Here is a 12,707-nt window from a genome sequence, read left to right on the forward strand (position 1 = left end):
AAGGAATACGACGTTGTAACGAGCGACGAGCATTCCGAATAAGATTCCTCTTTTTAAATGGAACGTGTGAATACTGTTTATGAAATTATTGATACCGAGATCGAATCGGCATGCTATCGATATTAGAAAAATATATTGTAACTCGGCGGTACCTGACCTCGATTCCTTCGTAAAATATCCTAATATTATAAAACTACAACACTTTCATAAAACGCTTGCGTTTTACAAATACTAGTAGACTGAAATGAACTAAACAACATTATTACTTAAACGTTGCGTGTGTGCAACATTTATTTATAACAGCCTACGATGAAATGAAATAAATACATCTGACATCTTTCAACTGGCTCTTCTCTGCGTCTCGAAATATCTTTTAATCGTTTAAAGATAAAATAGAAGTGTGCATATTTATATGCGTATATACAGTAGACGAGAAATGCGAAGGAAATAAATGAACGTCGCGGTCGACTTTGAAATCAAAGCGCCAGTCTATATAGCCGGTATACATGCGTGTTCCGGAACTGGTGCGACGATCGCGTTCTCACTGTTCTCAGCGTGTTCTCTCTCTCTACTATCTACATTATCAGAAAGCCGCAGTGGCATCTGTCTGGCATCGCGTAGTACATGTAGGCACAGGGCACAGCTGTAATTCACAACAATGGTGGTGCCGGTCGTGTTTTAGGTTTAAGTTGCGTGTGGTTTTCGATTAAATTAAATCCGATATTAGCATTGTGAAAGATGGACAATAGGATCTCGATATGTGACCTGGGCGAAGAAGAAATTAACAATGAAATATTTCGGGATATCGAGCCAGTCACGTGGATCAACGATGATCCGAACTATGATTTGGACGAGATCAACATGTTCTTCCATAGGGTGGATTCAGATCAGATTATATACGAAGAGAAAAAGAAGAAATGCAAATTTATCGGTAAATATGTTATGGGTGATGTTCTTGGTGAAGGTAGTTACGGAAAGGTGAAAGAAGTGCTGGACTCAGAGACACTTTGTCGAAGAGCCGTGAAAATCTTAAAAAGGAAGAAACTTCGTAGAATCCCAAATGGAGAGCTTAATGTTCAACGGTACGACAAATTAATTTTAATATTCCTATTTTGCTTTACCTAGACGTTAAGTGAAATCCACCAAAAGACACATACTATTACCCACCTATTCGCTGACGACAGCGTACACGACCTGTCAAGTTCTCTGGCCACGATCCCAGACGGTCTATTCTCTGTTATTTAAACGGAAAGACGAACGTTTGCTTTCATACCGCACCTGCACGCAATGAGCATAAATAACGTAGAGATCGGTATGATAAATTTCGCGCGAACGGTATGATAAATTTTACGCGACTAGTGTCGCGAGAAGTTCTGTTCTAGAGACTCTGTATTCGATTAACTTTTATTTCATTCGAACGCGTACACATCGTACGTATATCTCATTGATCACACACGTATGACAATGTTAAAAATTCAAACGTGTAAGCGTAAGCGTAATTTACTTTTTACACGGGACACCGTGTGCTGCGCGACTCATTGCAATTAACGTAACGTCGTTCCTGCTTTCTAAAAATGACCACACTGATACACGATGAAAAGTAATATATTTTTTTTGTTTTTAAGCGATAGATTACTTTCTAGAATTCTAAATACTATTTGTTCGCATTCGTTAACAGGGAGATAAGACTATTAAGGATATTAAAACATAAGAATGTAATTAACCTTGTAGATGTTTTATATAATGATGAAAAGGAGAAGATGTACCTAGTTATGGAATTTTGTGTATGTGGATTACAGGTAAAGTTCCAAAGCCTTCTATGGTTTATTTTAGAATCTGTGTTACGCACAAGTACTTTTATAAATTGATATTTGACTCGTGTTTCAAGTTTCAGATGAACTACCGATAGAATTAATTCGAGATTTATAAGTGTTCCTAACGATTTTCTAAACGTTCATAACAAATCCCTTTTGCTAGTACATTAATAACTAACAGAGCGATTCGATAAGAGAACGGGAAAAGAATGACAATTTCAAACACGTTACTCTCTAAACTGTAAAACAGCATATGAAATAAAGTAATACTTTGTCTTGTCCAGTAGTTGTTTGCGATCTAGCGTCTACCGTCGTACTTTTATGAATTTAAAAAGGAACTGGTGTTTTATGCGAACGCTTGCATGCGATTCGAATCGATTAGATCTCTACTCATGAGACTTGTTTCTTTCCAGGATATGTTGGGAAGCACGCCTCTCAAGAAGCTTCCGATCTGGCAAGCACATGACTATTTCTGTCAGTTGTTGGACGGTTTAGAATACCTCTACAGTAAAGGGATAGTACACAAAGATATAAAACCAGGGAATTTGTTGTTAGCTTTAGACGGTACCTTAAAGATCAGCGATTTCGGAGTCGCGGAGGTATTTCGTTCGCTCGTTCGAATCTATATAGCCGTCTGTCTCTTGGGTAAATACGTCTACAACCGGCTTACACAATCTTTTATCTTCCAGGCATTAGATATGTTTACCCAAGACGATACGTGTAAGATGGGGCAAGGCTCGCCGGCGTTTCAGCCTCCCGAAATTGCAAACGGCTGTGAAACATTTTCTGGTTTCAAAGTAGATATATGGAGCAGCGGAGTTACATTGTAAGTAGACTTTCACACTTTTCTCGCGATTACATAATCTCCGCCATTGACCCGAGTGTTCGTCTATTCGTTTTAGGTACAATATAACCACGGGTCAATACCCTTTCCAAGGTGATAATATTTATAAATTGTATGAGAACATTGGGAAAGGCGAATACACGATACCCGAAGAGGTGGAGGAATCGCTGAGATCTCTCATACAAGGAATGTTACAAAAGAATGCGGATGAACGGTTCACATTGCAACAAGTTAAGAGACATCCGTGGACCGTATGTAGATATCCTAGAACGCAAGAAGAAGTGCCTATACCTCCCCTCAAAGGACACAATTGGCACAGTATGACCGTACTACCGTACCTGATGGAATATCATTACGGAGGTGACGACAATCCTACCTATTACACGGAACATCAGCTGAACGGTACGCGCTCGTTCACGTTCCCTTTTGCATCCTACTGTGTGTTAGTTATCACGGCTTCGATTTCTGTTGCTATGGTATTCGATATTTATCTCTGTTCACTGACAAACACGACAAAGGTAAGACGAGCATGAGAGCATTAAAAACATATTATATCGATACTTATGGCCCCGAGTTCGTCGTACCTCGGACGCGTCTTCGATGAAATGAATATTAACACTGTTACATACCTACGTCGAATAGCTTTCGACGACAGAGGTCGTGATTAAAAGTCAGCATAACACCTGACTTTGCTTATTGTGACGGAAGATTTAAAACTGGCTTGTACACGTAAAAATTTTCAATGGAAGGCACATGGACACTTGAATAAAATACAGCTTTTGCTTTTCAGATTCTAAACGGAATAACGAACAATCTTTTTCAAATCGACTACTAGTATTCCTTTCAAAGACATGCACCATTCTGTAACAAAGTCACGCTTATAAAGTCTACCTATGATGTTGCGAGCTGAAAGGAAAGGGTACTACTCTCTTTATAGTGTACACCCTCCCATATTTTGCCCCCTATTCACTTTCTAACATCGAACGATTACAAATGAATTAATACGACCTAAACGTCTTAACTTGACGATCTCACTCGATTGCTGCAAGTTAGCTTTCGCAATGTGTTATTACGCATACCTTGAAACTGTGTGTGTGTGTGTGTGTGTGTGTGTGTGTCATGGTAGTATTAAAACGAATCTTTCGTTCTGTGAATTTTGCACGATTTGCACCATGGATGTTAACTCACATTTGCATCGGCGTAAAAATAACCCTGGCGTGGACGTAGGATGTAGACGGATATTAAACGTGATTGGTTTTCTTTTCATTCAGAAGAGAAACGGCTTCAAGAAGTGGAAGATAGAATCAGTGAAGACCAAAAAGCTACTTGGAATAGTCACAACAGTAAACCAAATTCGCAGCAGAGCAAACGGAGATGGCGCAAACCGATTTCGTGTATTAACGTTAAGAAATTCCCCTCCTGTAAGCCATCGTGATTTGACTTATTGTCACGCGCAGACACACGCTTATTTTTTTATTACATACCATCCTGACTGAACACGTCGGATGTGAAGTTTCTCTGTGGTGGAGACGACTGAAAAATTGATGAATAAACGCTGAAACGGTGTTAGGGTAGACTAGCTACGCGCGGCTCGAATTGAGTATAAAATTTCGAATGAAAAATTGAAAACCGGAAAAAAGATGAAAAATAACATTAAACGTAAACATTTGTGATATTAATATTAAATAGTCATAGTAGATAATTCTCCATGATCTATTAATTATGAAGTTGATGACTCGATATCGAAATAAAGTGATTTTCTTTCATGTGCCATACGATGAAGTTACAATTACTAAGGGTATGCGTCGTTCAACATTCTTTTTTCTATAACTCTTCTCTTTTCTTTTGCGTTTCAATTCAGGTGACGAGAAAATCAAAATGGTAGTACAGAGAATTGTCAGGTCGCCTTCAACGTTACTTTTCTAATCGTCGATTAAACAGAATTGACATCCAAACGAAATTGCACTAAGAAAAACGTATCTTTTATCAATATTGTTCGACGTCGTTGTTACAATAGATGGAAAGAAGCGTTTGTCCAACTTTTCGTCAGCCTCGGTAGAAAGCAGGAAATATTCGTTTGTTAAATACTTATGCGCAACGCATCAATAAAACGAGGTGTAAAATAAAAATGAAAAGAACTCGTTATTAGTCGATGTTACAACGGAGGACTAAAACACAGATTATTCGAACGTGGTAAGGATTGCGTGGTGCTGATTAATATCGAACGCGTGTCATAAAACTCGTTTTCCTCGATTGATACCTCTCCTTCGATAGAACGTTTTATAAGTAATTGTTATTTAAAAAAAGGAAAAACAACAATCTGTGTTTGTAGACTGCGAACATGTACATATTATAGTATCGTCCATTGTGAAACGACTTGTAAACTTAAACGTAACGCTTGTATCGTCACTTAATGCGGACATCGACTCCGGCTACGACACGAAAAGATCGCGGGGCAGGGTTGGAGGATCGTTTCACGTACACTTACAATAGATACTGTCAAATCGTACTTGATTATCACTAAGGCTGAAATACGACATCATTCGTTTCTACGTCGGCTTTGAAAGTTTTCATTTTCGTACCAAGCAGCCACAGATTCGCGCTTTAACGAGGTGTATCGTCGATGGAGTGTGATAAAATCATCCTTGTACAGGAACGCATATTACCCATGTGCGTACGTACAATATCTCGAGTACGAATTGTAAATTTGCTGGTTGATACGCGACCAGTCCCGGTGGCAGAGATGCATCTGTAATACGCTTCCACGACAGAATTGTTTATTTCACGGAAGAAATATTAATACAAGTTTTTATTACGGAAGGATGAGAAGTTGTTCTTCAAAGAGCGAACGAGCATCGGTATAATAATAGTATATGCAATGTGCTTATTTCTTCTGAGCGACGAACGGTCGACACGAAGATGAGATGTTATAATATGGATATCGTGTAAAATGAAGCTGATAGAAAGTGTATACATACTATAAATATGAATTGTTCTTTCCTTAATGGAATTAAGGTGCCTGAATACTGCCAAGTACTGAGAGCACATACACACACAAATACACACACACACAAGGAATAGTTATATATCTTTTCTGATTGTACATATTATGAATACACAGGGAACTATGATTCCATGTGTTTAGTTGCGCGAAGAATGGAGAGAAACGGTGAGGATTGAATGGCAGAAGAGTTTACGTTAAATTAATCTGATGATTAAAATCTTACCTTGTTGCTTCGCAGGACACGATCGACAAAACTGATAGTAGATTCGAAAGCAAGGGTACGCGCGTACTATTTTTTATAAACCATTAATCCGATCTATTCCGCGCGCACAATGATCACTTGTAAATTTGTTAATCGCATAAGTACACATAATTCGCAAGCAAGGTAAACTGCTGAAACAGATACAACGATCTTGAAGTTGTTCAACCATCGTACCATCGTTTAAAACTCGAAATACTTAAAATAATTTTTAGGAGATAATTTACTGATATTAATCGTTAAATATAATTTTTAATACCGCTGTAGTGGTTAATGCGATGTTACATTTGTTAATCGAAGTTGAATAAAATTTTAATAAATAGAACGTGCGCTGCACACGCACACTCGGACGAAGATTCTATGAGAGATTAAAATTGTTGTAAAACATTGTATCCAAATACCTGTCTGTATAAAAGAAGCTACGAACTTTCTGTTTAAGTCGATTTTATTTAACTTTTATACACATATTACGTACATGTTCGTGAATCGGTTATTGCGGTATGTTAACACGTACAGAGTTTTTGCAAAACACGCGGACATATTTCATATTACAGGATCTTTCCAAGCCTAACAACGGGAATTGATTATTGGTATACGCATGTGTATACATGTTTCCTCGTCGTGAAACGATTTGAACTGTATATGTATATACATATCGGGTCGAACGAAGATTACTCAACGTTTCAATGGGTACCTACAAACTAAAACCTAGAATAAATCACTTGCCTAGGATAATTACAGATTTACATATCGATTTGTGTAAAATGAAAATAATTGCTCGCCCGCTTTCAATAAAAATTAAATAAAACATTCTACTCCTCGATTAGTACGACAAAATAAATGTTTGCACGTAAGTATATATTATAGGATCTTTCTGTCTTGGAATGGTTTCACGTCTAAGTTACGAGTTACTAACGCACAATAAACTAACATCGATAACAGAATACGTACATACATTTATAACAAGAATCACAGAGTGAACTTCGAACGATCATAATAAGTACACCGTGTACGCTACTCAATTATACAGATCGCGAGTGTACGTTACGTACAAAGGACACATTACAATAAACGCATTGACGCGTGAGTTCACTAATAAATAAATAACTACTGTTGAAGATATGACATATAAATGACGTTTTACTGTATAACGTAACAAAATAAGTTAAAGTGGAAGTATTCTTTCATGCGCTTTCCCGAGAAACTGGATCGTATCTATTCTTATCTAACAAAAAAAGTCCTCCCCCTTTCAGGCTCTCCTTTTTACATTTGGGCTGTACATTCTCAATGCGATTTCTCTTTTTAAATTCGAAAACTTGTAAATCATCATCATCATCATCATCATCATCAGACCCATCACGGGTCTGCATCACGCTAAATGTCGGCAGAGAGTTCTAAATGATGAATTATTTCGAAGAAACTAAGCAGGAAATGCGACTTCTAAGTAGGACGTACGAACATCCGTAAACTATTGAAATGCATAAGTGTCCCTACAACGACTCTTCCGTACTTTGTCACGACGATCGCGTCTCTTCTTCTTTTTAATTAATTTATATTTAAATGCAAATCTACTCCGCGAACGACGTCTAATTCACTTCTACAGATAAATACTTACAGAATGAACGCTTATTACTCTAGACCACCTTCCTCTTCTAATTTCGACAGGAATTTCGGCACCCTGTATCTTGGTTCCACTTGCCGCGCCATGTCGATCAGACACAGCAACTTTTTGATACCGATAAATACTCTGCAAAAGAACGTACAAATTATGCTCGTAACATTCGAACATTCGATCAGCGTAGTAATAGAACGACGTACCGTTTTCCTTGTAGCTTCGAGTGTAAAGATGCCAATTCTTTTTTGGAGAACAGTTCCACTTCTTCTAGGACGCTCAAAAGATGATCAGAGGTCGACAGATTAGGTACGTGAAGAATCGTACTAAATGCTGACAACATTTCCATGTCGTCCAAAACTTGCCTACAGAACGAACGTTGATCGATGAAAGATCATCATCTTTGCGACTCCAAGAGTCTCTCGTATCTCAATATACTCTACCTGCGACTGGTGGTACAGAGAATTAACAATTTTCGACCGCGCGGTGGCTGTTTCTTCAGTAGAACTAGTAACGCTTGTAGGGTCAGATTAGAGTATCGGGGCCCGATGGGACCGTAATCTAACAAGCGTTCAATATTGTCGACCAAGATGCAGCTAAGCTGCGAACGATACGCATCGTCAAATACCTGAAAGAACACGAACGATAAGGATACGAATGATCCTATCTCTTCCCGTTCTATCTTTACGCGGCACAGTGATTTTAGTTGTCTACCTTCCGGATCAAAAGACACTTGGCAGATTCCGTGTAACCGACCATGTCTTCCGGTGTGCACACTTTGACGAACGGGAAATCGGAGTTCTTGGCTATTTGAGCAGCAAGCGCCGTCTTCCCGCTGTTCGGCGGTCCTTCTACCAAAACGGAGACCAGGCCAGAACCTTCGGTAGCGCGAGCCTCTTGAATGTACAGATTCCCATCGGACAGAATTTCCGCCACCGGTTTTCCCCAGTTAATAATCCCACGAATGAGAAGTTGATCCAATATTTCTGCGCTCGTACCGAACGCCTGCAAGAAAAGTCAGCTTGACGTGAGCGAAATGTGTCAGCTTGTTTCAAGCTTCCCTGTAACGTTACTCACGGGCTTAACGTCATTTTCCAAAGCGTGAATGAAATCAGTCCTGGACACCATGAGTTTCTCCATCGCGGCAGGATCCACTTCCACTTTACTAGAAGCTTTGATCAATCTGTTCATGGCAGTACTTTGCGCGGCTCGCACCAAACCCTCTAATTCGGCGCCACTGAAATTTTTAGTCAACCCAGCTAATTCGTTCAGATCAACGTCGGGTGCTATCTTTTTGTAATCTCTCATTCTGGACGTGTGAATGTTAAGAATTTGCAATCGGCCGTGTTCGTCTGGCAAACTGATTTCCATTTGCACCTACGAACGCATAGAAGTTCGTCCGAATGATGATCTCTCGACACTATTTCTGTCTAAAACGTTTATAAAAAGTGGTACTACCTCCAATCTACCGGGTCGTAACAGTGCCTCGTCGATCATATCTCTCCTATTGGTCATACCGATGACAAGAATATTGTTCAATTGCTCTACGCCGTCGATCTTTGCGAGCAACTGATTCACGACAGTGTCGTGAACTCCCGTGTTTCCAGCAACGCTACCTCGAGACTTGCAAATCGCGTCGATCTCGTCGAAAATAATTATATGTAAGCCGCTATTTGGTCCAAGCTGAAAATCGACGTACGTCAATCGAGGTCATTTCCCAAAGATACCGTGAGACACCTCGTCATACCCTTTTCTCCTCCTCTTCGGCATCGGCGAACAATCGCCTGATGTTGGCCTCGCTCTCACCGACGTATTTGTCCAAGATCTGAGGCCCATTGACGATTTTCGGCTCCCTAGCGTTCAACATGGTCCCTATCTGTCGCGCCATTAACGTCTTACCGGTACCCGGTGGCCCGTAAAGTAAAATTCCTTTCACGTGCTTGCAACCCAATTGAATGACAACCTCTGGTGGAAAGACTCGCGACGCGAACGCTCTTCGGAATATGGCACTGAACTCCTTGTCCAATCCGCCGATTCCCATTTTCTGGAAGTCCCAGTCCGGATTTATGATCGACTGCCGAACCACTTTCCCTTTCGCTTTGCCGACGAGATTCAAGCTCGAGTTGTCTGCCTTCTCGAACTGTATCACGGTGTCGCCCAGGCAGCGTCCCATCTGCGTCTTCTTAGGCACCGTGTTCTGTCCAGAACTTATAGCGGACAGGTCGGCAGCTTCCAGACTCTTGACCACGAGGCCGAGCATCTTCTTGTCCTTGAACTGAAACACCAGCTGCTGACTCACGGTGAATGCCTGTCCAGAAAACTGCAATAGGAAATCCTTGGCCATCTCGTCGGTGTTGTATGGCTCCAGAGTAGTCCTAAAACAGACAGCATCGCAGTATCCATCGAGAGTAGTGCTGAAATAAACAACGTCGTAGTATAATGGCATCGTTTCGCGTACGATTTCTTCTGCAAGAAATCTGCTTCCAGAACGATGGTGCACAAGCATTCTGTGCTCGAGGTAGGATTGAAATGATATGGTCGAACTTCGATGTCTTGATTAAGAGACAGGGTGGCCCACTTCCTCTGTGGTAAACTGAATCCCACGGTTCCCCTCGGTATATCATGATGCCTTCTTACGGTAAATACAAAATGTTGATTCGGCGCGGTGGTTACCTCGATATGCCTGAAAAACATTCGACTCTTCACAATCTATGAAAATTCTGTAACGCCGAAATGTTTCATTCACATCCGTTCAATTTTTAGTACAGATGTATCTAAGTACAGGTTGTAAGTTGCATAGCAATTCAATTAGTTGCAAGTTCAAACGCGCTATATACATTCTACACGTAGATATACTTCTGGTCTAAGCTCTAAATCTTATTACGCGCATGAGATCAATGAATTAATCAGAAGATAAAATCTCTACCTGACATCATCCGGAAAGTCATCCTCACTGATTATAGCACAATTCGAAATACTGAGTTCGTCAGTAGGACACCTCACCGCTTTCATCCGCTGTGAAAACCAAAATCAATCTTTCAATTTCGAGTACACATTGGATTTTCTTCGTTGAAAGTAAATGTCGTTTTCACAATTACAAGTATTGACGAAACTCAAGTCAAGGAGGGGATGGTACGAATTATTCATAAGTGAGTTTTCAATCGAACGCACGATACATTTGTCGGGACTGAATGCGAGAGGCAAAGGATAACATGTCAGGGCAGTTCTCTCGTCGAAAACTCACCATTGCTGACATTTTTTTTGATAAAATCCCTTGCACAGACGGACTCCCACGCAGCACCAATATGGACCTGCTGCAATCAGCTGCAATGCAGGAGGACATGCACGAATTGCACGATTGACATAACTTCTATAGACAGCGGCATAGGGCACGCAAACGTAGAACGTTTTCTCAGGCGCGTCGTCGACAAATTCGATGACAACGCCGTGCGTTGAGCAGTATTGAGACTTGATGAAACTCGTGAGAGAGCTCCGTACGCTCCGCTGATCAGCAAGCGTTTAAAAATTTCAAACATTACGAACAAGAAAAAAGAAGAATATATATATAATTTCAAAGAAAAATGGAACATCGACTTGACGCGATTATCGAAGACGTGATCGTAGAACCATCCAAGGTTCAGCCGATAATTGGTAATCGTTACATTTTCATAAAGCTGATTACTCGGTACTTAACCCGATTCGAAGATCTTTCAATTAAAACTATTGATATTTTTATTAACAATCCTGGTATGATCGCCCGTTTGGATCAATTATTCGCAACAGTCATTCCCTTCGATAATTTCGTCGCTATTGTATGATCGAAGATGCATCTCGTACACGTGACACTGTGCACTGTATAAACCGTTTAACAATTGTTTTCCAGTGAACTTTCAAAACGGAGAGCTCAAAGATGAGGCTGCGAAGAAGATGTCATGCGGTTTGTATTTCGATCAGAAGAAAAACAAAACGATGCTCGCTCTCTCGAATGGACAGATCGTTTACAGAGGTTACAAACCGGACACGAGCGAAGACCTGATGCGCACTATGTTAGTGCTTCACAATAGAAGAACAGGGAAAGTGAGACTCGTTCAGGTCGAACGGTGGCAGGTCGCTCCGGTGTTAGACAAACCGGCAGTGGACGACAATAAAGCTGCCGATGACGACAAGATCGCTATGTTGAATAAACAGTTTGGCTCGAAGAGAGTAAAGAGAAGGACGGAACAGTATGAAAGATTAAAATTTAACGTCGACAGTGTTAAGGAACAGCTGGAGCAAACAGTATCTAGTAAAGATCTATTTTTATCAATGTTCAAAAGCTGGAAAATCTCAACAAGTCTGATCGTGAGATAAAAATCTATTCTTACAGACGTCGAGATTGACAGAATGGAGTTATCGATACAGATACCGGACAACGAATTCATTACGAATTCAGCGTTACCAGATTGCAATAGGGAAGCGGCCAATGTAAACGACGTATACAATGTGCACGATATTGTTCCAGAGAACAAGCTAAAGACCTTGTACGATACAGTTACAGAAATGTTAGACAACGATTCGACCAGTTTAGAAGGGTATGTTTGCTCTTTAATGGCTCCGATTTCATTTTGATACTCCCTCAATACACGTCTATCGATCTTTCAGGAAATCGAAATTCTTCCGTACGACGTTCAAATACTTGAAGTCGGACCCAGACAAAGTTAGAAAGACCGCGCTGTTGCTTTACGTCCAAGCAATCGCTACATGGTTGAACATGCCGATTAAAGATGCTAAGAAAAAGCATATCGACGTCTGTACAGCGTCGAACGAAGTGAACGCGCACATAATAGATACGTACAGCGTCCAGAGTAATCACGGACGGTACGTTAAAAACGAATGTATGGAAAAGATATTTCTCTGATTCGATAACTTACGTTCACAGGCTCCGACCAAACAGTGTGAAGGACAAGGGAGTGATCCATTGTATAATTCTAGCTCTGATCATTTGTAATTTCACCCTGAACTTGGAATCGTTCGCGACGATATTCACGCATCGGACGGGGTTGAAGAAGCTCACGGATCTCGCCAGAATCATTGGTGCTCTACCGAACAAAGATGACAAGAAGATCGTAACGTTGAAAGTTCCATTACCGGCACCAGCGTCTGTCGTAAAGAAAGGAAGGAAGAAATAGCCACGC

General features: G+C 40.5%; 3 protein-coding genes across 6 annotated transcripts; 2 read left to right on the forward strand and 1 right to left on the reverse strand.

Moving 5' to 3' along the window:
• Positions 1-563: 563 nt before the first annotated feature.
• Positions 564-6,352, forward strand: Lkb1 (Lkb1/serine/threonine kinase 11). Of its 4 annotated transcripts, XR_001916820.2 has the most exons (7): positions 565-1,082; positions 1,679-1,799; positions 2,228-2,413; positions 2,504-2,640; positions 2,717-3,060; positions 3,449-3,577; positions 3,930-4,021. XR_001916820.2 is itself a non-coding variant. In XM_026816942.1 (6 exons), exons 1-6 carry the CDS (start codon positions 739-741, stop codon positions 3,523-3,525), a joined length of 1,209 nt encoding a protein of 402 aa, XP_026672743.1. In that variant the 5' UTR covers positions 564-738; the 3' UTR covers positions 3,526-4,022. The 4 variants fall into 4 exon arrangements, 3 of the variants coding, with proteins under 3 accessions (XP_026672743.1, XP_017886818.1, XP_026672744.1); XM_026816942.1 differs by having other exon boundaries at positions 564-1,082; positions 3,449-4,022; XM_018031329.2 differs by lacking the exon at positions 3,449-3,577 and having other exon boundaries at positions 567-1,082; positions 3,930-6,352.
• Positions 6,349-10,904, reverse strand: LOC108629006 (vesicle-fusing ATPase 1). The gene is made up of 10 exons (XM_018031328.2): positions 10,778-10,904; positions 10,460-10,548; positions 9,992-10,216; positions 9,281-9,908; positions 8,992-9,216; positions 8,611-8,910; positions 8,248-8,538; positions 7,977-8,161; positions 7,740-7,898; positions 6,349-7,668 (listed from the first exon to the last, which is right to left on the reverse strand). Exons 1-10 carry the CDS (start codon positions 10,874-10,876, stop codon positions 7,551-7,553), a joined length of 2,319 nt encoding a protein of 772 aa, XP_017886817.1. The 5' UTR covers positions 10,877-10,904; the 3' UTR covers positions 6,349-7,550.
• A 210-nt stretch (positions 10,905-11,114) lies between these two features.
• LOC108628922 (uncharacterized) lies at positions 11,115-12,701 on the forward strand. The gene is made up of 5 exons (XM_018031155.1): positions 11,115-11,184; positions 11,417-11,818; positions 11,900-12,104; positions 12,175-12,390; positions 12,452-12,701. The coding sequence occupies exons 1-5, from the start codon at positions 11,115-11,117 to the stop codon at positions 12,699-12,701; spliced, it is 1,143 nt and encodes a 380-aa protein (XP_017886644.1).
• The last annotated feature ends 6 nt before the right edge of the window (positions 12,702-12,707 follow it).

This window comes from Ceratina calcarata, unplaced genomic scaffold (genome assembly GCF_001652005.2).
Source record: "Ceratina calcarata isolate Rehan_Ccalc_2016 unplaced genomic scaffold, ASM165200v1 scaffold551.2, whole genome shotgun sequence".
In the NCBI taxonomy this organism is placed as follows: Eukaryota; Metazoa; Arthropoda; class Insecta; order Hymenoptera; family Apidae; genus Ceratina; species Ceratina calcarata.

What these genes read in the sequence shown, in the direction of transcription:
- Lkb1 (XM_018031329.2), top strand. Translation starts at nt 739, where the DNA reads ATGGACAATAGGATCTCGATATGTGACCTGGGCGAAGAAGAAATTAAC. An exon ending in GCGATTTCGGAGTCGCGGAG is followed by an intron (nt 2,414 to 2,503) that starts GTATTTCGTTCG and finishes TTTATCTTCCAG; the next exon opens with GCATTAGATATGTTTACCCA. An exon ending in CACGGAACATCAGCTGAACG is followed by an intron (nt 3,061 to 3,929) that starts GTACGCGCTCGT and finishes CTTTTCATTCAG; the next exon opens with AAGAGAAACGGCTTCAAGAA.
- LOC108629006 (XM_018031328.2), bottom strand. Translation starts at nt 10,876, where the DNA reads ATGTCCTCCTGCATTGCAGCTGATTGCAGCAGGTCCATATTGGTGCTG. An exon ending in TGGAAAATGACGTTAAGCCC is followed by an intron (nt 8,539 to 8,610) that starts GTGAGTAACGTT and finishes CTTTTCTTGCAG; the next exon opens with GCGTTCGGTACGAGCGCAGA. An exon ending in AGTGTCTTTTGATCCGGAAG is followed by an intron (nt 8,162 to 8,247) that starts GTAGACAACTAA and finishes GTGTTCTTTCAG; the next exon opens with GTATTTGACGATGCGTATCG.
- LOC108628922 (XM_018031155.1), top strand. Translation starts at nt 11,115, where the DNA reads ATGGAACATCGACTTGACGCGATTATCGAAGACGTGATCGTAGAACCA. An exon ending in GATTCGACCAGTTTAGAAGG is followed by an intron (nt 12,105 to 12,174) that starts GTATGTTTGCTC and finishes TCGATCTTTCAG; the next exon opens with GAAATCGAAATTCTTCCGTA. An exon ending in GTCCAGAGTAATCACGGACG is followed by an intron (nt 12,391 to 12,451) that starts GTACGTTAAAAA and finishes TTACGTTCACAG; the next exon opens with GCTCCGACCAAACAGTGTGA.